General features: G+C 39.0%; 1 protein-coding gene across 2 annotated transcripts; it reads right to left on the bottom strand.

Annotated features, from left to right (window-relative positions):
- MBNL3 (muscleblind like splicing regulator 3) lies at positions 1 to 27,739 on the bottom strand. Of its 2 annotated transcripts, XM_053472504.1 has the most exons (8): positions 27,550 to 27,739; positions 16,134 to 16,298; positions 11,319 to 11,519; positions 10,492 to 10,728; positions 7,013 to 7,163; positions 2,909 to 3,003; positions 1,800 to 1,867; positions 4 to 573 (listed from the first exon to the last, which is right to left on the bottom strand). In XM_053472504.1, the coding sequence occupies exons 1-8, from the start codon at positions 27,721 to 27,723 to the stop codon at positions 561 to 563; spliced, it is 1,104 nt and encodes a 367-aa protein (XP_053328479.1). In that variant the 5' UTR covers positions 27,724 to 27,739; the 3' UTR covers positions 4 to 560. The 2 variants fall into 2 exon arrangements, with proteins under 2 accessions (XP_053328481.1, XP_053328479.1); XM_053472506.1 differs by lacking the exon at positions 1,800 to 1,867 and having other exon boundaries at positions 1 to 573.

Here is a 27,739-nt window from a genome sequence, read left to right as displayed (position 1 = left end):
AAAGCATATTCCAGGCCTGTTTCCAAACCACTTTGTCTCTGTTTTTCAGAATACAAAGAATGTTAAACAAACAACGCATGTAATAATCACAATGAAAAAAGATCGTGTCAAATAATTGATAATGATACACACTTAAAATGAATTAACTATGATGTAAACAGAAACAGTAAGATAACACTTTAAACCATGAATCCATCAATAATATGCAGTAATCCAAGCATTCACTGTGTGAACGCTGTTTAAATGGTACACACAGAATGATTACATGTGTTAAAAGTAAATGTGTTACAAAAGTCTATTATAATATCCTACGTGTATAACTGTTTTTAAGAGCTATGTTTGTATTTTTTTTTTCTGTAGTTTTTAAACTTTTTTTTTTATTTTTTCATAGTGCTGTTTTCAGACATTCCCATTATTTAGTTTTTTTTGGTTAACATGTAGGTTGCAGCAGGCTTACTGTCGAGGTGGAAGAGGAAGCCAGGAGAGGGTATTTACAGAAAGGCCATGTATAACTTCCCATGGATAAATTCTGAAATTCCACAATTCTGCTGTTCAAAATTTCAACATGGTCTACTAGAAAGGGGAAAAGAAGAACAGAGTGAGGAACGTTAAAAAACAAACGAGAAGCTTCATGATTCAGGGAGGAAAAATAAAGGAATATACATCTGATGCTAAACTTAAATAAAACAATACGGTCCATAATTGTTTTAAAACACAAAACAGTTATTTGTTTAACGTATTTCAAGACATAAAACATCAATGTTTAAACCTCATTATTTAGATTTATTACCTATAGAGCATAACACTGAGTGATATGGCTATTCTAGTATACAGTACAAAAAAAAAACCCCAAATGTTATTTTTTAAATTGACTTTTTAACATTCTTTCCGCCTCTTTTTGTTGTCGGAGAATCTGTACATTTCTTTCGTTAATAACTGATGTCTAAGAGAATGGGGATTTCTGATGTTGTTATATTACAATTCCAATGTCACTCAGTCAACCATGGCTGGATGATCATCGTGGCCACAATACAATACAGACCTTAGACCACAGACAATACGTGGAGAAACTGCCAAATCAAACTTACACGCCTACATTTCTTCTGAACTTTCAGATAAAACGACACTTGCGAGGAAAGTACGTTTAAGAAACATTGTAAAAATATCTGAAGTCTAAAACGTGCTACGAGGTTCACGCATGGAATGCAACATGGAGCAACACAGTATGAAAGCAACATTTTGCAGAACTGACAAATAGCCTATTTTGTATTATTTTAATTCAGTTAGCAAAATATTAACAGAAACATTGCAGAGGTTCGTTAAATTCCGTAGACTGATTTAATGTGGATGCATTTGGGTTGAGTAAAGGTATTCTCCCTGAAAGAAAACATCTAGTAACAGTAAATTTGTACATACACCTATTTTTTCTTTAATTTGAAAGCGAAAGTATCTGTGATTCTACAGATTAGACTGAAGCTGCGTTAGGTGCGTTGAGAGGAGGCATCCTAATACGCGCGTTGTAGAGTTACTCAGTTTAAAGCTAAAGATTTAGGAAAAAGGTTGCAGCGCAGGTCATCATTTTTTAAATGAGACTCCTAACGCCAAGCAGCCTTTTCGGGCAGCTCCGTCGTCTTTCTGTTCAATGAAGAACTTTGTTCTGTGACCACTATCTCCACGGAAAGCAAGGTGGAACAGCACTCAGTAGAACTCTACAACGGGTATTAAGATTTTATAATTTGATGTACATCCTCAAAAAGTGTGTTTGTAAATTGAGATGAATACTAGAAAGAAAAACTTACTGTTCTACTGGTAACAGCTGTGATACGTGTATGGTGCTATTCAGTTCATCTATTGAAAATTGGGATATCTACAGTGGGAGAGACTTAGAATTAAAACACTTCCCTGCAGGTAGTTCTACTACGGTAGTTATGCCACGCATGGATGGCTTATATTGGAGAAGTCGGCTGTACGCTACCTTTCTTATAAGTAATATAAGTTAAGGTAAATGACTGCTGGCCTTCTCTGCTTCCTTACAATTTCTAATACGGCTACAGAAAAGTATACTTTTATCGATTAACTTGATCAATATAACTTGATCTTATCTGACATATCTCACTTTTTTGGACTTTTCAGGTACAGTATATCTCTCAAAAAGTACATTACTAAATATGTTTACATTTGTGAAATATTACACATAGGTCCGCAGAAAATAATAATTAAAATGTCCCCATATATATTGTGTCCTTAAAATTGCTGGAAAGTGACATATAGGGAAATAGTGAGCTCTATAGCAGGTAACAATTCATAACTATAAATATCACCGAACAATTTTCCCAAAATATTACTCTCATGTTCTGTTGGTTAAATTAATAGTAAGTTTTCTCAAGGTTGCTTTTCTCTGTTAAGTGGGAATGGAGTAACATACAGCAATATGTAGGTTGATTTATAAAAATTATACAGAAAATAAAAACATTCTTTTCTCCCAAAATCTGCTGTTCTGTTTCTATTTAGAACATGACGGCCCTGAATGTCTGACGACACATACAAATTGTAATTGTATCTTACACACAAAAGGCACTGTTCCTGTATCATTACAGGATGATTTCATTTCTGTTTAGCAGAAGGAAGAAATTGCCACAAGCACGTACCATATGCATCCAAGGACAGGTATGGCGGAATGATTATTTGATCATTTCAAGTGAGAATGACAATACTGGATACCTCCAAAATAATTATATATAATGTATATATAATATAAACACGTCTTAACTTACATTAAAAAGTATAATTTTATATTAGGTGGCAAATAATACTACTACTTTCCCCATCCAAAGGGTGCATATGATGTTCTATTTGTACAATATGCCAGGATTCTACATATGAAATAAAGCTATTTAAAGGGCCAAACCTGATTGGCTGTAGCTGTTGCAGCGAAGGGCACGCTGGTGGCAGGTGTTGTTGCTGCAGACACAGTGGTGGGCGTAGCACCGTGCATCATGGGAACTTTCAGGAGGGAACCATGGAAGCGACATACAGGAGGGTGGAGGGTTAATGGTAACCATAGCAACATACGGTGGATTGGAGGAGCGTGGTAGGTATCACAGCAGCAAGCCATGTGACATCACCATGAAGGTTACACCGGGAGCAGCATGCAATCACAGTGCAAAGCAAGACAGCGTTATCAAAAGAAAAAGAAAAAAAAAAGAGAAAAAAGGGAAAAGCTAATTATAATTACGGAAACTAAAACATTTCAAAACACAGTACATTTATAAGCACAGAAATGATGTGTGTCACCCTACGATCGGGAAAATAAACATAACTGTCACTCTTTATTCCTCTGGGGAGCAAATTAAAGGGGTAATTCCTCACTGCATTCTTCACGATACTAAAGAGAATCACCTTTTACTATTTATTGCACTATTTCTTTAAATATGGCAATGCTATTTTAATACAGATTCTACAGATGGAAAAAAATGGAAAAACCACAAAAAGTCACATTTTATTTAACACTGTGTTATAGAATACTGATAAACAATTATTAGCATGCGTGCTTTTTAATTAATCTGCCTGCAAACAATTCAGTATGATTTATTTGGTTATCAAATATTCCACAGTGAGCTCCATTTACAATCTTATACTGTGACGATATATATGGACATGTACCAGCAATAATCACATTGTGGACTTCACTAAATTTAACTTGAACCCAAATCATCTGAGACCCCCAGCACCTTGACCATGTTTTAACTCTACTAACACATGCCTCATGGAAAGAAGTTCCCACTAAGTATACATCTTACTTTGTACAGTAACACATATTGACACACAGCTTCACAACATAAATAATACAAATAAATACAATACACAAGCATGTCTAATTTCTTTTGAAGATTATGTGGTTAATCCAGCCTGGTGAAACTACAATACAACTTTTGCAATTATTTTCTTTTATCTATTTTTTATATGAATAATATGAATTATATAAAATACATTTATATAGTGCCAATAATTTACCCAGAGCTTCTTACTGTACATACAATCAATAATATTTTCACGAAAAGGTTAACAATGTGGCAGTGTCATTTTATTGCGTGGGAATGTGAAGGATGTTGCTATGACAAACTATTGAGTCCTTATGTTGACCACGCACAATGATGTAGCTTAGCGTTTCAGAAAAATAGAGAATTCCCCCCCCCCAAACAGAGTGAGATGATAAAAAGACAGACAACAGGAACAGATAAGCTTCATTGTCAACAGTAGGTTCCGCAGCATAAAAATATTCATTAATGTAACTGAAGTGTAGCAATGGGGGAAAACACAAATTCTTTTAATATACGAAATCCACTCCATTTTCATATTTACACAAGGAGCAAAAGTTAATGTTTTGTTTGTTTTTGGCTCTGTCCTGGTACATTAGCCCACAATAAAAGTATCTGCTGAAACTCTCCAGGTTGGACCAGAAAGACTCCAGGTGAAGCACTGCTTCCTTGGGCTGGCTTTCTCTTTCTCTGGGCAGGGCAGTGGCGTTTGGCCACACCCACTCCCCGCCCACATCCTCTTCTACTCCCAGACTAGTTGTGACTGTATGGGGCTAGCCCCGCCCATCACAAAGCCACTCCCTCATAAAGTGGTTGTGCTCTGGGAAGTTCCCAGGGATTACATTTCTAGAGCAAATGGTAAAATTGGTTCAACTGCCGTATAAAGTAAAGGAATGTGTCTGCTCATTGCTCCACTGTTACCATTTGCACCAGAATTGCTCTTTTTTTTATATTCAGGATGTACAGTTTTACGCAGACAATACAATTCAAATAGTAGCATTACTGTTTCTCTGAAGAAATACATTAGGAAATTGCTATCCATCTAAAACTTTACATTAAACTTTACATTAAAAAAATATCTTCGTACGTCTGCAGTTGCAATACTTTTTGGTCTTTTTTTATGTGCTATAAACTGTGCAATGGCAAGAAAAAGTAAGTGAACCTTTTGTCATTACCAGCATTTATGTAAAAAATTTGTCATTAGATATAATCTTCATCAAAGTTACAATAATGAACAAACACAATCTGGATTAATTAACAGATTATTGTTTTCTTCTTGCCGATATTGAATACATCAAACGTTCACAATGGGGGGGTAGGAAAATGTACGTGAACCCACAGACCAATCACTTCAACAAAAGCTAACTGGAGTCAGGAGTTAGCAAACCAGGAGTCTAACCAATGAAACGGGATTGGAGGTGTGTTTTAGAGCTACTTTGACGTAAAAACACTCAAACATTTTGGGTTTGCTTTTCTCAAGGAGCATCTGCTTGTGTCAACCATGCCTCCGAAAAAAATCTCAATAATTGTTGATTTGCATAAAGCTGGACAAGGTTACAAAGTAATCTCAAATAGTTTACAGTTATCAGTCCACAGTTATACAGACTGTTCATAAATGGAGACAATTTAGTACTGTACTTAAACTCTTCCAAGAAGTGGGCACAACGCAGAACCCTCAATAAGATAAAGGCTTCAAGGAATCATTGGAACAAGTTAACATCTCTGGTCATGAGTCAACCACACGCAAAAAAACAGGCAAGGAGTTCCTGGCAGGACACCACAGAGGAAGCCGCTGCTCTCCAAAAACACAATGCTGCATGCCTGAAGTTTGCCAAAGATCACCTTGACACTCAACAATGCTACCGGGAAAATGTTTTGTGGACCGATGAAATTTTATGTCGCCATCATCAAGGGGGAAAATAAATTATCAAGGTGTCATACAGGATAATGTAAGGCTGTCTGCCAGCTGAAGCTCGGTAGAAGTTGTGTAATGCAGCAGGACAATGACCCTAAACATCAAAGTAAATTTCTATAGGATGGCTTAAAAAAAAAATGAAAATCCTCAGAGCCCAGACCCTAACTTATTAGAGATCCTCTGGAATGACCTCGAGAGAGCTGTTCACACCAGACATCGTATAAGCAGTTCTGTAAAGAAGAATGGTCTACAGTTCCTCCTGAATGTTGCGCAGGTGCGATCTGCAGCTACCGGAAGCGCTTGTTTAGGGTAATTGCTGCCAAAGTAGGTTTGACCAGTTATTAAGTACAAGGGTTCACTTACTTTTCCCCTCAGCACTGTGAACGTTTAATGGGTGGGTTTCATAAAGAAATGAAAGATCATTATTCGTGTGTTACTAGGTTAAGCACATTGTGTGTCTATACCTGTGACTTAGATGGAAATCAGATTACAACAGTACTTGTGATGATGATTCTAATGCTGCATTTAGCTATGAAAGGGTTACATTTAGCTTCCTCTTCCTTGTAATGATTGGCACTGCGAACTGTACGTCTGACACGCAGTCCTCGTCACCGAGATGAAATGCTGAACAGTGTAGTTCTTGCTTATGTTACTTGTACAGATTTACAAATCTTCACCCATGTATACACAGACAATTCAAAAATACATAAAAAAAATTAAATAAATAAAAATGTTCTCTCAGTGTCAGGTTGTCATTTAGGATAGGTAATAAAATGCATTAAATCAGGGCTTATGGGGAAAAATGTTTGAACACAGTATCAGAGGTCAGATATTGATGGAATTCCTCTGACAATGTTGTACAGTGGGATGCGGTGTACAAACATTGTAACCGGTTAACATCTCTGTTCAAGAGTCTCCCATATAAAAAACGAGAATGAGATGCGCTTGCGAAAAGATGGGGGCTTTACTCGATTCAACATTCAGAGGTCCCAAATACTGACTTTTCTTCTCTATGCCACCCCATAATGGGGGGTTTGATACTTCCGTTTGTAGCCTCTTACACAGTATTAGGTGACCTGCCATACCATGACATAACAAGGCTCCAGTAGGCTCTGGTGACTTGATATAGCAAAGCAGGAACAAGCACAATACAGCAACCGTGTCAAGGTAGATAAAAGAATACCGTTAATATAGGACTGCCCTACGGTTGCTTTCTTCTGAAATTTTTTTTGTATTACTGCTGAATGAAACCAAGTTTCTCCATTATAGCGTCTCTTACCTGTGGGGATAAATGTAGGTTGTTGTAACTGCATATTCGCTAGAGCCTGTTGGTAGTGGAAAACAGATGGGTTGAACATTGTGGTAGCTCCGTTGCTTTTTTCAAGTGCTGGCCTCTTTGGTAAAGGTTGAAGTGCTCCGGGTTGCAGCGCCTGCAATGGATTGAGAAAGAAAGCATGGAGATCTAACCAAACACAAAGAATATGCACGCATCTCAAAATCCGATATACGCAACCACCTGCGATCGAGTCATTGTCCCAAGACAGGAAACAAAAGATCAGCCGAATAAGATAAATTTAAGGTAAAAACAATCACAACTGCAAGGGGGAAAAAAGGGTTACTACGAAGGAGACATCAAGAAGATTGAGCACGCACACAAGGCATATTCCATGTTTAAGATACAACAAGATATTGTGGGCAACGTGATTTTGACAGCAATATGAAGAAGTTTTGATGTAAATAATTCATGTTAGATAACAAAAGAATGCCAGAATTCATTCACCTAGCTAGCAAACGTTGTTTTATTATCGCAATAAAATATGGATATAGATACATTGGCTCAAGATATCTCATAAGCTGAAATGGACATAGCCGAGCATACACTAAGATAGCTTGGGCAAGGCAGCAGTCGTTTCATGCAGAACGCTGAAGATTTGGCGTTTAATGGTTGTAAGTGGATTGTAGATCATAAAAATACAACCCAACTCAGGCAAGTCTGACAGAATGAAAAATGGCAATGGGAATGTAAAAAAAAAAAATAAAAAAAAATTTAACCTATATTTAATGAATAATGTAATAAATTAAATCCTGTGGCCCACAACCTTACTTGTTTGCAACACTCACATTGACAAAACTGAATTAAAGTCTGAGAAAAAGCGCAATGCTTGCGAAGAAGAAAAGGTCTCCGCCACACAGCAGTAATTGAAGCAATGGAAACTAATGCTACAGCTTAAAAAAAAAAACAAAAAAAAAACTCCGGTTTGCAGCCCCAAAATGGTCTCGTTTCATAGCATCTATTGGTTTTTGAAGGATTTTCCGGTGCGTGCCAGTGGTACGAAATTATATAAAAACGCGTGACAATTTTTTTAATTTTACGAAGAGGCATTTTGAATTCTGCTTCCAACGGCAGTAGCTGTAATAAACTATAGTACTTAAGGTATAAAAAAAATGAAGTACATTGTCAACACCATTTAAGAGGGCAGAAAATATAAGCAAATCCACAGGACAGCTGCCTGAAAAACCGTAAGTGAAAAAGTCTTGGCAAACCGACACATCCTACTTGCCAACACTGCTTTGTATTACTGCATGTTTTATGCATGAATTATTTAAATGGATTATTCCTTGACAGTCTGGTCTCCAATTCCTTTACACCGGGCAGAGAGATGAAATTCCTGATCATGAATATTTGGTGAACTCAATTAGAAGTTTGGCAAATGTTTTGAAATGGCCCCAAAAAAGCTGTTAATTACTGTATCTAACATATTAGGAAATAATAATAATATATACCGTTATCACTTAAGTAGATCTGCTAAATTGAGAGGGCAGGCAGATTGACTTGACACAGATGGGGGCTGCAAACCAAGAGTTGACATAAAATGTAAGTGAATGAGTATCAGAGGATCACATGCAAAAGCAAGGTTGAAGGTCCAAGTACCAGGTGAAGGGATGCCTTGTGGGGTCGCTTCAGTGATCTGACAGCTGGCTGAGTCTTAATTAGCAGGCAGGGAGGACATGATGGCAGTGGGTCAAAAGGGATCAAGCGCAACAACAAAAACAGCAAGCAGAGGTGCGTCGTAAGGAGAGCGACAATATGTGGACAGGTGAAGAGAAGGGAAAAAAAACACATTATATATTAAGAAAGACAAAGCATGCGTGTGTAATGGAAACTATAGTTATTTGAGTGTGACACAAATAATGAGGCTTAATTCATACAACCCAAAGCAGCAACCCATCCTAATGAAATTCAGTCTCTTTTTAACATTATATAAAGTCCAGCACTTCAGGAAGCAGGTTTGTCCCGGCTGGGGCGGTAAGGCTTAGAGAAATGGATCACAACTGCTGGATTGCCATGATTTTTTTTTTGATTTTTTTTTAATTATTTTTTCTTTTTAATTCTGGAATACGGCTTCTGTATATTTATATTTTCCGATAAACTGTACATTACAAGCCACCAGCATTACAAAAAATAAATAAATAAAATCTAAAAACAATGAACGCAGATGAAATCACGATTGCTGCTTTAAGGCCTCATAAAAGTAAATCAGGTTAATGAACAGCCTGTGCTGCGGAATATGTGTGCTGCCGCCGGATGAAGGATGATGGAGATGCGGTATGGGACATGTGCTATTTTTGTTACTGTATGGCACGAACACTAGATTACCAACGAGCATGGAGGAAACATATTAGAAGAAAAGCCTGATCCCCTTAATTTCGAAATAGGTAATCACGTCACTTTGGGGTTGAAAGAAGTGTGTTACTCCTTGACTTCACTATACATTAGGAAGGTCCAACCTCACCGAGCTTCTCAAGCAGGAAGCTCTTGACTGGCCTTGTAGAATGTATAGATCAATCGGTGATAGTTATAGTCTCCTCACACATTACGTGCACATTTTGCAAAGCCAGCTCAAAATGTACCTGCTGGAACGAGGTACCAGTGTTGGCCTTTCATAATGAATAGTGAAGGAGATGAAACCATAAACCTCTAACACTCAACTTTTCAGGTGCGAATCGTGTAAAATGGTACAACTGGTGCACTGCTAAAGACCGAAGCAAAATATTAACAAAATGCCTTTGTTTTAGTTAAGCCAATAACACACGCATAAAGAACACAAACAACAACAATGTTATAGTATGTTAAGTATACATATAAAGGAATTTATAAAAAATATTAACAATCTTTACTGTCCACCTTTCTAGAAAAACCTGTCTTGTTTCTGTTCTCACTAATCTTCTTTAACTTGAGAGGAGCTGGACACTTTTATATAGAGTCCTAACCCCAGCCTTGTTAAACAACCTGTCAAAGGCATAAATGCCCAGTTGTGAGAGTGCCCACAAATAAATGTATGGGGCTGATTGTAAAAGGCAATACCTCCAAGGCACTCACCATGAGAAACAGAAATGTGTACAAAGCTCTGGGGTAAAAATAAAAGCCCAGTTGGACACCATCAAGTTTAATCATTTAATTTTCTTCCTGGTATCTACAAAAGGTAAAATAAAAGTATGTAGAAGAAAATCCCTTTTCGGTGACTGAGCATGATGGGAATTATAATTGGTGGCAGCTGCACTATGAGAATTTGCATTTCCCGGGAGCAACACGTATCTTGAATCACTTTTAACGTGTCCAGAAATTGTTTCTTTGTTATGTGCTGTATCTAGAATTAGGTGTTGGTTCAAACCACCGTCCTACCATCCCAGAAGGGCAAAAAGCATTTTAATTACCCTCCAGACACTTGCACAGATGCAAACAGGGTATGCCCTTACCATGGCAGCTGCAGCTGTTTGGTTCACCTGGTGCTGGGCTGCCTTTATTTTGGCTTGCAGGTGTGCCGGGGGGTGAAAGTACTTGCATTTCTCCCTAGAGCACCGGCCTTTGATGTAATCCATACAAACTGTTACAGTGTTCTCGTTCGTGTCGATCATGGCAATATCTATGGGGTGTGCGTAGCGACAATCATTCTCTCCACGGGTACAGTTGCCACGCTGGAACTCTCTGCAAACCTTAAACAGAGGTAAACGTTGTCTGAAGCTTTTTAATACAGAATAAGAAACAAATAAACCCAATTGTGTTCTGTACATAGACTCTTTTTGTGTTTATTTCCTCCTTTTCTATTTTTAAATAAGCCCTCCAATCCCATTGTCATCTTAAATGTATATTCAAGTACATCATTTTGCATGTGCTATGAGGCACTTCATTGCATGCAAATCTCTGAGGGCATTCTGGGTTAGAAAATTAGATTTCTGTATAATGTAAGCTCCTCCCATAGCTGCCCCGACCAATACCAGGGATAGATGGTCGTAGGGATAAATATAAGTCCCGACACCCGGGATAGATGGTCATAGGGATAAATATAAGTCCCGACACCCGGGATAGATGGTTGAAGGGATAAATATAAGTCCCGACACCCGGGATAGATGGTCGTAGGGATAAATATAAGTCCCGACATCTGGGATAGACGGTCGTAGGGATAAATATAAGTCCCGACACCCGGGATAGATGGTCGTAGGGATAAATATAAGTCCCGACACCCGGGATAGATGGTCGTAGGGATAAATATAAGTCCCGACACCTGGGACGTGCTCCCAATTACCTCCAATTTGTCAGTGCGCACAAGCTTCTGGGCCACAGAGCCTCCGGGTACTGTAACAGCTGGATTACCAGAAACCAGGACAGGGGTATTTGGTAGAAGCTCTGCAGGAACCAAACCCATCCCTGGAGAAACATGGCTCAGGTACGGGCTAAAAGCCATTGAAGGACTTGTTGCAAGAGATGGGGTCACAGAAAATGTAGTCTGTTGACAAGAAACAAAATACCGCATTATTTCAGTTTTTCCATTAAACCCATTAATAAATGGGAATCTATATCTAGAAAACCATTACATTATTAATAAGAGATGGAAAATGGACTGCTGCAAATGTGTTATAAGCACCGTTAGTAACAAAGCTGCATCATCCAGCAACCAAAGCAAATGGTACAGCACATAACATGTTCCATTATTATTATTACTACTATTAATCTTTTATTTCTATAGCGCCAACACTTTTCAAAGGGCTTCTTACAACACAAATTCAAAGAGTACAAACCTTTACGGCTAAATGTTTATTTTTTAAAGAATTCAACAAAAATGTAATTTTCTTATCACATATTTCAAGGGTTGGTTAGAAGGCACAGTCTAGTCTAGGTTAAAGCATATAGGAGTCAATTTAGCATGAATTCTAATGCATTTTACCGCATGCATCCTTTAGTTAATGGTGTTAAACAACGAGACTGTCTCACTTCACGTTGCCTTTATCTGCTCCTCCTGAATCCAGGAAGAGTTAACAGGAAGCATACTTAAGTTCATTTCCTGAATACGGTCTGTTCTGCTTCCGCTGAAGTGTATATCGGAAGACAATCTATATGCATTTTGTGAAAATACAGGGCTGGAATGGTCCTTTAAAGACAATTCAATAACAATGCACAGTGTACAATTAAGGAATAATACTGCATTCTTCCACCCTAAGAAAGCGAGGAAATAGCTCATTGGCCCTCTTGCACATATTGAATACATTATTTCTTATTTCTGCAGATCTCCACCAAAAAAACTTTTGCTTTTTATATTACACATACAATCCATTTCCTCTCCATCTATTTAAAGTTTCGCCGTCTGTGATGATTCATTCTAGTCGCTGACTAATTCTAGAACCCATCTTAATAAGCAGTACGCCGTTACGTCTCTGATTCCTAACATATGCTGCTGACTGCCAATTTTTCAGATTACAAATGTTTATGTAAATAGATTAGGAGTTGTTATATAGATACGTGTGTTCCTGATTTAGCCGTGCTCGCCATAGGTAAAGGAAAATGTCCTGCTCGTTCAAAACACACAAAACGTTACTAAGATAATTCACGTGAAACCAAAAATAGGTTGCTATTTAAAGTGCACTAGTCATAAAATGCATTGAATAAAATGTTAACTATGCACCGTTCTAGCAAATGTATGGATTAGCTATTATCCTGAACTGATATTTTCTATGCCGTCTAGATAATGGCATTGAGATATAAAAAATATTGCTGTTGGGTGAGCAGCATGCGCGCCTAGAACGCTTGTGTCTCAGAATTTATTTATTAGGACATCCAACAGATTCTGCAGATCAATGAAGCATGACCACAATCTATATAACCCATCTATCATGTGACCGATTAAAAGCCAGCCAAGGTGATATAAGCAACAGCATGGTATAAACTGACATTAACTGATCTTGGAAGAAACTTTAAACTTGACAATTAAATCCTCTTTTAGGAGTGGATTCTGAAGAAAACCCTTTCCTTATTGTACTAAGTACCTGAAAAACATAAGCCAATAATGCATTGATCTGTGTTTTAGTTTAGATAAGGGTGTGAATAGCCACCTGTTGTGCTTGGAATGGAGGTTCCATAAATTAATTGCATATGACCAGGTACATACTGTATTTATTAAAGGGACACTACGGCCATCAGATGCACTTTCAGGCGTATGATAAATGAATGTTTCCTTTAGATTTTCTTGGTTTCCCCTGTAAATACATGGGGAAATTCAGCAGAATCCCTTCGTATACTTTTGCCCCTTTTACAACTCCCAGCCATATGTCGCGCAGGAAACGTGTTTGGCCAAACACATATCCAACACACGATATACTTACCCCCAGTCAGTTCCAGCGCTTCCACCGCGATTGTCACAAGACCTTTCCTGCAACCAATTGTCTGCTTCAAGCGACAATTGTTGGACAAGGAGCTGCAGCTTCCCCATAAGGAAAGTACTTAATATTTCACCCTAAATGTTTACTCTAACATCTTATCATCATATCCTGAAAACCAGAGCATGGTTACGCAAACAGGCTCCGAGAGGTAACAGTAGGAAGGTATCTATAGACGGCATCTGACTGGCGCGTCCGTACCTGATGGTATGAGTTAATACTATTGAAGGATGTCACTGTGCTATCTGACACGAAGGTGCCATTCCCGAACTGCACTTTTTTTCCCCATCACCGTGCTTTTTTTTTGCAGTCCTTCATGTAATTAGCTACCAGACAGCATGTCTCCAAACCCCTAACATAATTAAAGTCATGTTCCCTGGGGACAGCAGAACGAGAGGGCAATGTCAGATGAACAATGTCAATGTCAACGGGGGGGACAGACATCTGTACACTGTATTGGTTTAGTAAGTCTGGCCAAAAATGCATACTTCCTGAATACACATTGTAATACACCAACGATTAAATCAACATAACATGATTAGTAATCAATGTAATTATCAGAGCAACCATCATCACTGACCTTACTATATATTTCAGGACTCCACCTTCTATTAAGTGGGAACCCCCATCGTTATTATTATCAGTATCATATTAAAAATACATTTTAAAAAGACTGTGTGGTTTTATTTTTTTAAACTAGCTTTTGCATTTTGTAATGTTTCCGCCAGCTGCATATTAGCTATTTGTAAGTTTGTTCTCGCTCTGTAATCTTAGCCCAATCTACTAAACAAACACCCCCATTCCTTATCATATGGCTTGCGCTAAACTATAGAATGGGTCAGTCTTAATGAATCATGGTTGACGCTCTGATTAATAAATAAATTATGGTGGACAGCATTCCCATAAGGAATAAGCCTGATGTGGTGCTTCAGTTGGGAAACTCACTCAAAATATCACATGACTGATAACAACGGCGGCCTCGAGGTCTGAAGTTAAAGGAAGTTTACTGGAGCAAAATTAAATAAAACCAAGATTTGTCAACACGACCCTACTTTACTGAATACAGCTCTGCATTTCATCTTCAAGGAGAAAAATATTTTTCCTTGAGACTTCCCCTTTAACAGTAGATAATAGAGACTCTCCAGTTCTATTCCTGAACCTCTGTATTGTTACAGGTCAACTATGTGACTATTCTAAAAACATTTTTTATTAAACAGGAAATAAATTCTATTTTTTATATTGATTTATTTGCTCTTGTGGGGAGTCTGGAGACCAAGCTTGGCCATCCTAGAGGTATGTGGCGTATTCCCAGAGCCGCTTGCAAATAGTTTAATGATGGGCTGTTTGATGTCCTGGTGCAGTTGGCTTTTATTATAAGGAGAATAGGATTTATTTGAATGCCAGTCTCAGAAATGCAGAGTGTGGTGTTTCTGATAAATTTATTCAGCCGCTGTTAATTACAAGCCTGCCGTACAAGTAACTTAGCACTTAGTGACATTATCTTAAATAGCGGTTTTCCCGGAGCCCTTGTTCGGGGGTCTGATGAGTTCCGAGTGCCAGTATTTAAAACTAATGGAGAGCGCGCAGAAAGGTTTGAGGTTAAATGCGATGTATGCGCCCGGTGATTCGTGTTAAGTACAGCCGTGGCAAAGAATTATTTTCCTCACTCTTATTAATTCATCAGACGTAACCTGCCACGATTCAACGTACAACATGCAGGCCACGTAATAAGAGATAGCAAAACCCAAAACACATTGGAGGTGTGTAGACATTTCAGGCTCGACGGGGCCAGTATCAAGGGTCATATATTAATTGTATGCAGCACAAAACATCATCCCAATGTCATTTCCACATATGTAACTATATATTGCATACACTGCAAATAACTAGCGAGTTAAAAAGTGTACATAAAATATGCTTAAAGGAAACAGTAGCGCATTTTCCATTCCATGGAACAATATGGTAAAAAAGTGTTAAACATGGCAGAGTAGGTGGAACAGCACTTTTAAAGTCTTGCCACTTAGCACTTTGCCAGAACACAGAGACTAAGGGATCGTGCATTTGGAAGATTAGTTAACCCCTAGATTTTAGGGGATGGTAGCGCAAGTTTGAAGTAGCCCCATCTTTTTCATATGATTATTTATCGTTTTATTTAGCACTATCTTACTCTGCAGCGCGGTACGCCCAATCACTCTTCCTACGATACCTGTAATGTTATTTATTTATTTTTTAGCAGTCATTGAGTCTAAAGCTTGCCCTGTAGCCAGTGATCTTGCCATATGTAGGAAACTTAACTAATCATGTGCTATGTAAGAGCAGAAGATAACAGACGTCTGCAACTGGACTTCTGGGGTAACTGTTTCTTTACTCTCAGCCATTACATCGCAGATGTTTTGGTTTCTGAAGTCAGATTCCCCGCCATGTGCCATCAGAGGCGCGAAACGCGTTAAGCTTCCGTCACCTTGACTTTTTCTTTCCAACTGATGTTCACGTGAGCGTGTTCTATACACAATAAATCTTTGAAGCAAGTAACTGCTACCTTGGCTGCGCTATATTTCTTCTGAGCAGCCTTGTTTCATTATCTGTGCTTCCTAGCATCAGACCAACGCTTCTGACCAGAGATGCAGCCAGATTAATCTGTATCGTGCCCTATAATACTCACAAACGGAAGAGTCCTCCAGGTTACTTACGATTGGTTGTAGCTGTGTGCCGGGAAGCATGAACTGCATCTGCTGCGCAAGCATGGCGGCCGCTGTCTTCTGCTGTATAAGATTGTTCCGTCCGTTGATTTCTAGCTGGGTTTTTAAGTGTGGGGGAGGATGGAGATATTTACAGTTCTCTCTTGTACACCGACCCTATAGAAACAAAAGAAAAAGATTTTAGTCTGCAAACTGAAGCATTAGGTTTCTTATAGTTAATTGAAAAATCTTTCCAAGTCAATAACACTGGCCTTGGTGGGAATATAAATTCTGCAATAAATGGCTACTTGTAGGATACCAGAATTGTGGTCTTTTTCTTATCTTGTAGGTGTGCCACCAAATAACTGGATCAGAACTGCAACCAATTTAATGATATCTATTAAACTGGTTATCATGGTTGTTTTACACCAAGACACTGTAAATTACCGTCCTTTAGCAGTGAATACACTGCAGTACTTGATTATAGACTGAGCTGAGCTTACAATTTAGAAATAAAGGGTTTCTGAATGAATACAGCAAAAAACAGCTTTTAGCTTGGATGGTCCTCCCCAGTAACAGGTCTTGGCTGGGCTTCTTGTTAAAGCTCGAACTGTTGAGTTCAATGCCATAATTGGTTGGCATCCGAGGTTGGCCTGAATAAAGAATCCAGCACTTGGATATACAATGGCACTTCTGTTTTATATATCGGTGTCCTGGAAAAGCAGCTAGAGGAACAACAGTTTAACCTTTTAAGAGCTAAAGCACATCAGACGGTTTCATCAACATCACAAGATGTTTCTATGTTTATCGGAACACAATGGATGGCAATACAGTACTGTGTTTTAGGCGCCTGTAAAAAAATTTATCATTTAACAAACTGCAAAGTGAGTGAACAGAAAAAAAAATCTAAATCAATATTTGGTTAGACCACCCTTTGCCTTCAAAACAGCAACAATTCTTCACTTGTCCAAAAGTCAAGGATTTTGCAGGCATTCAGTTATGTGTATGATTAAACAATTTAAGAAATTAGTTGACAATCATGAAATGAACCAGCTGTAGTATGGATAAAACTGGTTGAGGAAAAGCTAAACTCACTAACAAAGTGAGGTTGCCGAGGACCTCAAGTCATATACCATGAATAGACTGAGCACAGCAACTAGACACAAGGTGGTTATACTGCTTCAGCAAGTCTCTCCCAGGAAGAAATTTAAAGGCAAAAAAAGGGGTTTCCAGGTCTTCTTTCCAATATCTTTTGAAGAAGCCCCAAGAAACGGGCAACATTGAGGAGCACAGACACAGTGGTTTGCCAAGGAAACTCATTGCAGCAGGTTAAAGACTTATGTTTTATTTCCCTTCGCAATCGGAAGATGTCCAGCAGTGCCGTAAGCTCAGCATTGGTAGCGTTTCATCCTCGGACCCAGGCATCACAATGCTTGCTGAATACCCGCAGCCACAAACTATGCTCTTACACCTTTGTGGCTATGATTTTGTAGCCAGCGGCCCTGCGCCAACACATTCGTTACATGAGCAGAAACAAAGGTACAGGGGAGGAATTTCACCGGTTTGGGCCTGTCCAGCATGTGCACAGGAAATCAAGACCATTCTGCATTAGCAGCTGGTTCTGGGTTGAGCAAGGCGGCTTCATATAGAGCTAGCCAAGTAAAAAAAAAAAAAAGACAAAAAACATCACAGCTCCTTTAAAGAAGAGTTTCACAAAGTTTCATGTACCACACAGGTGTGGATCTGCATACCATACTAAGCATTTTTCTTTTAAACCCTGAGTTTCAACACACTCAACACTGAAAGAGCAGGCTTCTCCAGCCTGTGGTATGCATACCTCATAGCCACATGGAACTCATCCCATCCATCTTCAATTTAAGAGAAAGGAAGCACATAATGCTATGGGGTATACTTGATGAAACATAACTCCAATCATTCATTTTTGAAGTGTCAAATGCTTGTGTCTGTCTTCTGAACCTGATATCTTTTAAGCTTCTTTTTTTTTTTTTTTACCAAGCCATATATTTCACATTTAATATGCAGCCCTACATTACATGTAATATATAAACTCACAAAAAGGAGTCACTCAGCTATACATCCCACATACTGCAAGGCAATTACACATAATATGTGCTAGGAAATCATGGTCTAGTTAATGTGTATACATTCAGTTGCTTAGGTTAAAAAGTTGGGTAACTGTTAAGGATCTCTTCTGACCAACCCAGGAAGCTGTAAAATAAAGGGAGGTCTGGCTACTGCAAGACCTCTAATGCAGCTTTTATGTGGCCTTGCAGTGGTCCCACCTCTAACCACGCCCCTCCTGGATGTAGCCACACCCCTGCTCACCTGAAGTCACACCCCCAACCTCACAAAAAACACCCCCCTAGAAGAGGGAGAGCTCCAAGTGGCCTAAAGTGGGGAGATGGTTAGGACCATCACTCTATGGCTACAGGCCTCTTGACAGTAGATACAACAAAAAAATCTCGTCTCACACTGTAGTGATGACCGTGGCTCGTAGTGAGCCACGGTCATCCCACTACAGTGCCTATGGGGCTAACTGAAGCTAAAACTCCCACTCTCTGTTATCACTATGCACTATCAAGGGCACATCCCAGTGAGCTTCCCTTGCAAGAAGGGCTAAGCTGGCCCCGTATAACGAATTTTGGATTATGCAGGACCACAACCATGCAGGATACGCTTGCCGGTTTACCCTTGATGAGGTATAGTGATAAAAGGTGGATGTGTTCAACTCCCGCTTTAGTGAATAGACCCCTTTATGAAGCCTTTGTCTTATATTGTGTGGCTTATCCAGTTTCTCTGGACAAAGTAAACCTACAAAGTTACAAGGGAGCCCCTGTAACAATGCTTAACGGATTCGGAGGTTGCATAATACTTTATTTTTATAACTCTGCCGACAAACTGTAAAATACCACTAGTCTTACTGCAGGTGGTAGATTACCTTCAGGAGTTTTTACATACCAGGCTGACATAAGTGGACCTTTCACATAATTATGAAAGAAACGAAAAAATGCATAATCTAGTAGGAATCTGTTTGTATTCCTGTCACCCCACCCTTGGACATGCAGTAAAAGTGCTTTCATCGTAAAAGGTCATGAAAGACATCACATTTGGAAGAACACCCATTCAAAGAACTTCTTGCATATAAACGTGCATTTGTCTAGCTTTATGTAGCTTGTACGCTGTTACTGATAATGTTGCCTTCCAATTTTTATCATGCAATTCACTCGACTTTGTATTCTATGTGTAGAAATAGACAGATCAATAAAGTGATATTGAATTAGGCACGATGAGCCTAGATCTGATCGCTGAAGATGAGATCCATTTGGCCCATCTACTATGGTCATTTTCTAGATAATGTATAGTCCTAGACTCTATTTGATTTAAACCTTTTTATATTAATTTATAAGGAAAGATGACGACCTTAAGATTTTAGTTCCATACTGTTGTGCCCCCAGGATACTGAAGCAGACCGAGGGAAAGTACGCTGCAAACGTTTTCCTGAACGGTGAGCAAAGACACAACAGGATGGCACTGAACTTGTTAAGGAGATCATCTGGCAGAAGAATATAAAAAAATCAAAAGGTCTAGGACTACACATTATCTAGAAAAGGACCATTGGGCCAAATGGATCTCACCTTCAGATTTGATGTTTTATATAACTTAATGCAGTTGGATCTTATGTTATCTCCAGGTGAACTATTTTTACTATGGGTGCTAGACCGGATGGACCTGGTGGCAAGACCAAGTGTAGTCTACTGAAGCCAGATCACAGTTTCAATGTATCCTTTCCAGTCTGCATAAAAATCAAATTTTAAACAGTATTGTGTCCCCACATTCTGTACATATGTTGATGCCAATGGGTTTCATCACTATTTCTTCTAGAACATTTGACCGAGTTCCTCCAAAATGTACCAAGCTTAAGGTCAGATACGCCTGTGGCACTTCCGGGCTGCTTAAATCAGCCAACCCATTGCTAAAACAGTGTGTGATCAGCTTCATGTGTATTAATATGTATTGGTCTATACAGCGCATTCATATTCTACAGTCCTGTACAACGGTTTTAAAAAATATCAAGTAGCGTTATCCCATAACAATTGGGACAAAAAATGAACAATGCCCTGTTGAAATGGCCTTACATATATATGTTTGTGGGAAGAGCGTTTAAAGGGGTTTTTTCACGCCCTGCCTTCAACATTTGTTTTACTCTTATTTCTCCCCATTCACTGTAATCTGGGAGTTCTGGCCTTCAGCGTGTGATATGGTGTGAAATTAATGGAACAGCTGCATTTTCCAAGGTTTGTCCCTAATGTTTGAGCAGATGGCCTGCTTACATTGCAAGTTATTATTAGACAGACTATTAGTGCTAATAAGGTCATTCCGAGTTTAATATATACACTGGCTGTCTGGGAGGGATAAGGGAAAAGAATAATTCTAGTTGATAAACGTCAATGACAAAGATCACACCCTTTAATGAAAGATTTCATATATACGACACTGCACACATTCCTGGAATCTTCCACACGTCTTAAAGACAGTCAACTTTAGTATGCAAATTTTTGACCCATTGGAATTCTGATATAGTGAATTTAAAGCAGAAGGAAGTCTGTCTGTATTCAATCGTCTTAAAATGACCTCTCACATAGGAGAGTAGATGCCTTAACCGACTTGCTAAAAGTAATGTATGGTGACATGAAATGTGTGGAGTTGTGAACGTAAACTTTTGGCCTGAGCCGTCTCTCATGTTTTATGTTTGTTAAGATTTGTTCCTAATATGTTTACATGTCTACAACTAGACTTTTTGTAGAACATCTGCTACCAATAGGTAGAACTATACAAACTCCCAAAGCAGTTATCGCAGGCACATCACTTCACGAGAATGTTATGATGAAGCCAACTTCCACTAGCCATGGCGCCAAAATTCTATAAAATGCCAGCTTGGAAAGCTGGAATTGTAAAACTAAAACAAGTTATCTTTAGATCATAAACATAGGATCCACCTTGTCAAAGATGGAAGCACAAGGTGACAGCCTCAAGGGTTTCAGTGCACAAAGAAGTCATGCGTATATTGGATTCTCCTGGTGGCAGACATAATAAAGGAACAAGTCCTCATCTGTAGGGGAAAAAGGGTAAAACCCAGGGAGTCCTTATGTTACGTCCTCTGAAGAACAGCCTATCAACCCAATGAAATTTAAAAAACACGGATCCAGTAAAATTAATCTAGGCCGCAGCACTGTTGACAAACCCCCAGCACTTCAAATTCATCAACTAGAACATAAATCAGAACATAAACCAGAAAATTGATTTATCTGTAAGATTAATAGTCTATAGCGTGCATTCATACCTGCCCACAGGTAACACTCCTGTAAATCCTAATCATAATCGCAACTAAAATTCCTCAACTTACCGCTAAATGTAACGGACTGTGACCAGCACTTGCAGTGTCCTCATTTAATGGGAATTCAATAATTAATATGTATGTTCAATTGTACATATATGTTGCTGTGTTTTTAAACATATGACACACACATTGTAGGGCATCAGCAAATTCTCTAGTACTAACAAAGCTGGTCACACTTAAAAAAAAATGGAAGACTTATTAAGAAATATCCCTTTAAAATGACAGGTTTCTCTCACTGAACTCCAATGCCTCTAGGAAATATAAATGTAAGACTTACAGCTTATACATGACCAGTAGGGTGTGTTTTCTAACCCGTGACTCACTATAAAATAACAGCATCACTCAATCACTTCTCATGTTAATACAAGTCTATAAACGGAAGCCCCATGGATAAGCAGAAGTCTTGCTTCAAACTTCAACCACTGTAATCACCTTAGCTAATGATACACCTCATTACTCATGGGACATCAGGGAACCTAAGCTTATGTGATCCTAAGTGACAGCCCACAACTTTTTGCGTGTAATAGATATATGAAGCAATATTAGATTTTTATATGGTGACCCAAACGGGATCCTATATTTTGTTTTGATATGCCTAAATGTTTCCAAGGTTTTTTCACACGCTCATTAGCATTCAGATCTAGGCTGCCTGGAACCAACGTGACATTGAGATGCCCACTCCTTACTGGGGGAAACTAGTGGTGGGGCGTTCTGTCGCACAGGAAGTGAGGTCTGAGTATACTTTCTGATTCTACTTTACCGAGTAGAAAGCATCTTGACTAATAGAGATTTAAAGGGTTATTTACCAAAATGTATATATTAGAAGGCATCTCCCCTGCATTGTTTTTTGTAATTCTGCATCGATAAATCCAGCTCTGAGTTACAGAAAGCCTTGTAATCTAAACTATTTGTGTCTTCCTATCCTAAGGTTGATTTATATAACTAAATAACACACATAACAGATATAACCACCCTTATCCCATCCTATGCTTCTTTTGACTTCTGGCCATTCTGAAGTTGATAAAAGGTATAGCCCAAGCTTGCCTCTCCAACACTAAAGTTTGACAATGGCTAAAGGTTCAAAAGGAGCATCTCATTATTGTATCAGAAGAGACTGCTTGATACTACAACTTTATGATTTGCATATGCATTGGCCTGATCTATCTAGATGTTGACAGAAATTAACTGTGAAATGACAGCTTTCCCAGGGTTTCAGTATGTCCGACATAGGGGAATATTACACCTAGTGTTTTAATTTAAAAAAACAAAACAAAAAAACAACACTTAAAAAGGCTTTGTAAACAGGACACGTGCAAGAGAAGAGATGGGTTGGGTATGGATCAAAGGGGCTGTAAATATTTAAAAGTTCATAGGGCTCGGTAAAACATAGGTGAGGCCTGCATGGTATGAACAGGGGTCTTCCACAGAACCCATGATAGCTGGAGCTCAGACACATACCTGCTCTGCCTAATGAAAAACATGTCCCTGACTGTAACAACCCGCAAGAAGCCGCTTAGAGCACAAATCTCTCTCACAAACCCTCTATGTCCTGCTTGATTTAGAGCTCTTTCAGATGGTCGGAGCACAGCGACTTGGCGATACCAGAAAAGCAAAGCAACAGTCTGCTGTATTGATTTTTAAATGGAAGCTCTTATGACATAAAGCGCCTAAAATCACTCCCATCAAAAGGTTAAACGTTGTAGCAAAAAAACATGCCGTTTCTGCATTACATTTAGAACACGTTGGCCAACGGCTATGCGGAAATCTGGAACATACGCAGGAACGTACCAAGAATCAAGATTTCCAACCAATAACTGCGGTCAACAATATGAGGCTATCTTTAGAGGGGTACATCGTGGGTATCGCAGGAGCTGTATTCAGATTATTACTGCTTTATTTAATATGATCAACACAATTACAGAAATGGATGAAACCTGAAACTTTCTGAACGTATGTTCTCCTGTTCCATTTAAAATTCTGCTTTGCAGTGCCAGACCACAATACCAAGTCAAATTTGTTGAGCTTACAGCAATCAGGTGAGCCATAGGGTGTGCTTTCACAACTATTAAAGTACACATTAAATTATTAAAATGATTAAACGAAATTACGGACAGAATACTGTTCCCAAGATGCTGACGCTTATTTTTTCAGCAACATTCCATGGTTAGAAATCATTAAAAAAAATAGCAATTTCCTCTGATTATTATTCATATACTTTAGTATAATCATTGCACAGTTCCACTGGAATTGAAAGAGTTAACCGTGCGTGGCCCTTCATCTGATCCAATCAAATGAGAAAGGGAGGGGGGGGGTCCGGCTGAACAATGACAATGAGTGTTCTGTAAAACAATGTTACCCTATGTGGGTCTAGGCGCAGCAGTAGCTATAGCAGCTTTGAACACCACAATGGTGTTCGCCCCACAATATAAATGGACTTTATGTACTTTATTGTACAGGCAATCGTGACGAGATCTGGGCCGAGGTTAAACATTCCTGGGTGATCCTCCCAGCTTCCTGATTAAAGAAAAACAGCAGCAATTCAGGGAATAGTGAAGATCAACAATACACATTTTTTATCTTTCGTATGAAATAACAAATAAGGGGAGGAAGAGCCAGGATAGGAACGCAGGCACTGTTCACAAATATTTATTTGCAAAACATTCTTCACATATTCCTGCAGAAACAGTAAAACAGATTTTGTAATCGGTTCACATAGTTTTACTGAACTGTAACAGCGCCCTCCAGATCTTGTCCCCCAGATCCTCATTAACTTTTCTCCCCTCCTAATAAACAGGGAAATCCCGCAGCTAGCGGCTTCCTATGGGTTTCAATGGCATTATGGTGACCCACAGCCAACGTGAATTCTGAGGTCACTGACTCTTGAGAAGTGGTTTGTGGAGAAAAAAAGTAAAAAAGTCAAAGAAACTACATGTCGGCTCTTTAATACAAGGGTGTTCCATCACATGCCATTCTTTTTCTGGATATATACTTTTGCCAAACATTCTGCTGATGGGATACAACTGTAATTGTTTATTCTCTCTACACATAGCCTGTACACACATAATTATATATATATATATCCAAACCTAGAAGCTAGTTGCATGTTGGGGTCAGATAGTATCCAAAACTACAATCCGACATCGCCTATATCACCACAAGGTGTTTGGAAGGGTTTCATGAAAAAAAGGCCTCTTTGCTATACTCCAAACTCAACCGTCTTCAGTTTGCGAGACACCACTGGAACTTCAAATGGGATCGGGTTCTATGGTCAGATGAAACAAAAATAGAGCTTTATGGCAATAAACCCCAGAGGTGGGTTTGGTGCACACACAGAGAGGTAGCCACATGGAAAAATATCTCATGCCCACAGTTAAATATGGCGGTGGCTCTAATGTTTTGGGTCTGGTTTTCTGCCAGAGGACCTGGACAATTCGTTAGGATACATAGTAATACATCTCTGGATGTTTTTTGTGTGTTTTCTCTTAGTCATAGCACATTTAAGAACTCTTGAAGAAAATACTTTATTTTTTATCATACCTGCTATGCCTACGGGTCATAAGTACAGCTCAAAGTAAACCCATTAATCTTATTTCAATTGAAATATTCAAGCCAACTCTGGACCTAAATCAAATGTTTCAAGGGTATTGGCATTGGCTTTTTCTTCCAACATGTTTTGCAACCCAAACTTTGGCAGGGTGCGATGTTTGCTCATACAATACCGGAATCAAATTGGCATTTAGACTCCACATACTGGATCTCTGTTCAGACAAAGCTGCAGGAGCTTGCAAAGGGGTTAATAAAGCGAGTGCATTTATCTCCGCACATCCTGTTGGCAGACTACATGGGTCATAAAACATTTGTCTTTACAAACTCTTCTGAGGCTTCCGACCAGCAAAATATTTACTGCCAGACCTGCAAACAAGCCGAGGTATCAGACTCTTTGTAAATAGGGGCAGGCTGGCAACCACTTTGGCAACGTGATTTTTTTCAATGCGTGCCACCCTAGCCATTAATCTACTTTACAAAAGAGTTTCACACTTTTCAGCGAGCATCAACCAGTGGGAGGAGCCCAGAAAGTATTGGAGCAATAAGTAATGCAACATAAAATGCTGGCACTCAAAGGGTTATTATTCAATCTCCTATCAGAAGCTATCTACTAAGTGATTCCAGCACAAAGCCGGTGCACTCTTTTTAGGGGCATTACAACGGTTGCCACAATGGTCAGATCTCAGGTGGTCTTTTTTTTTTTTATACAAAATCCCCGCGCCCATACATTTTACTAATCCACAGATTTTAATACAGATATATCATCCATACTGAAGAACATCGAGGCCAAGTTATTTCTGGATGCGTATTAGAAACAGCAAAGCTGCTAGGATTCACTTGGATCGCAACTCTCTGCCCCAAAAGAGACAGCTAATCTAGGTTTTATGCTAAATAAATACAGCAGATATTCACATAAACTATCCATTGTTTTAAATATGAGGTTCCAAGAATTATTTTACTTTAAGTTAGCATCATGTTTATTTCCCTGTTGTGGCATAATCGGTAATTGCCCCCAGTAGGGTTTTTGCCTACTTTTGGCTCAACGTTAGAAGTGGGTATATGTGAGAGGTTGAACTTGATGGACTGAAGTCTTTTTTCAACCTACTATACTATACATAACATTGTTGCCAATACGGCTAATTGGGTTCCATGTATGGGTAATACTAAAACTTTTTTCACTCTTTAAGGCTCGAAAGGCGGCGTTAAACACAAAGGGATCCTCGCCGTGTCCGCGCTGTCCGGGAAGGAGATCAGCAGCTGTTTTTGAAACACGCACCCCTCCCCGATATACGGAGGCATTGCTGTGGATCATGTGCAATTAGATTTCAAAACTTCCGGAGGTCTACTTATTGGCCAGTCACGGGTTAGAGAATACGATCTGTTATTCTACTGAATAACCAAGTCAATACCCCCCCCCACACACACACACACACAGGACTGACACACACCCCATCAGTTTGAACATATTAATTTCCCCTATGCAATACTTTCATGTCAGCTGATCTGTTTAATAAAACAACATTTTGCACATTAGATACTATGTTATTGCATTTTACGTGTATCCAATGCGCTTGCGATATTGGTCAGTAACTTTTTTTGTTATAATCACATGAATGCGAATGCTTTTCAGGGACAATTACGATTTAATGTAAAGTGTCACAGAGGCACACACAAAGACTAGAACAACTAGTAAGGCCGCACCTTGAATATGCTGTGCAATTTTGGGCACCTTTTCTAAAGAAGCATATCATAGCACTAGAAAGGGTGCAGAGGCGGGCTACAAAATTAATAAAAGGAATGGAGCACTATAGTTATGAAGAAAGGTTAACTAATTTAAATCTGTTTAGTTTAGAAAAACGTCGCCTCAGAGGGGATATGATAACGTTATATAAATATATTCGGGGCCAAAACAAACCATTGTGTGGAAATCTGTTCATAAACAGGACTATGCATAGGACACGTGGTCATGCGCTTAGACTGGAAGAAAGGAGATTTAGACTAAAGCAGAGGAAAGGGTTTTTTACAGTAAGGACAATAAGGATGTGGAATTCTCTGCCTGCAGAGGTAGTTTTATCAGAGTCTGTACAGACGTTTAAACTGCAACTGGAGGGATACCTGGAAAAACATAATATTCGGGGATATAATCTTTAATTATGGGGAAACAGCTTATTGATCCAAGGAGAAATCTGACTGCCATTTTGGGGTCAAGAAGGAATTTTTTTCCCTGGTTAGTGCAAAATTGGAAAGAGCGAAACCAGGGTTTTTTGCCTTCTTTTGGATCAACAGCAACAAATTAACAGATATAGGAAAGGCTGAACTTGATGGACGCATGTCTTTTTTCAGCCTATGTAACTAAAAAACTTTTAAACAAAAAGAAATCAGCATGGACTCTCATCATCATTAATAAGGTTGGTGGAATTTTTTCGGCAGAACAGATCCAACCAGCGCACCGTTTGCCCTTACCTTCAAGGAGTCAAAGCAGGCAATGACGCGTCCATTTTCCACGTGGCAACTCCGTGACGGGTGAGCAAACTTGCATTCTGCGTCAGATCTCGAACAAGTGCCTCTCTGGAATTCCCGACACACTTCCAGCGTCAGCCATTTAGTGTCCCGCACCAGGGAAACATTAATAGCCATGATGTACACAGTCTTC

Source organism: Spea bombifrons, chromosome 8 (genome assembly GCF_027358695.1).
Source record: "Spea bombifrons isolate aSpeBom1 chromosome 8, aSpeBom1.2.pri, whole genome shotgun sequence".
NCBI classification, from domain to species: Eukaryota; Metazoa; Chordata; class Amphibia; order Anura; family Pelobatidae; genus Spea; species Spea bombifrons.
This window is presented reverse-complemented; position numbering and strand designations above follow the sequence as displayed.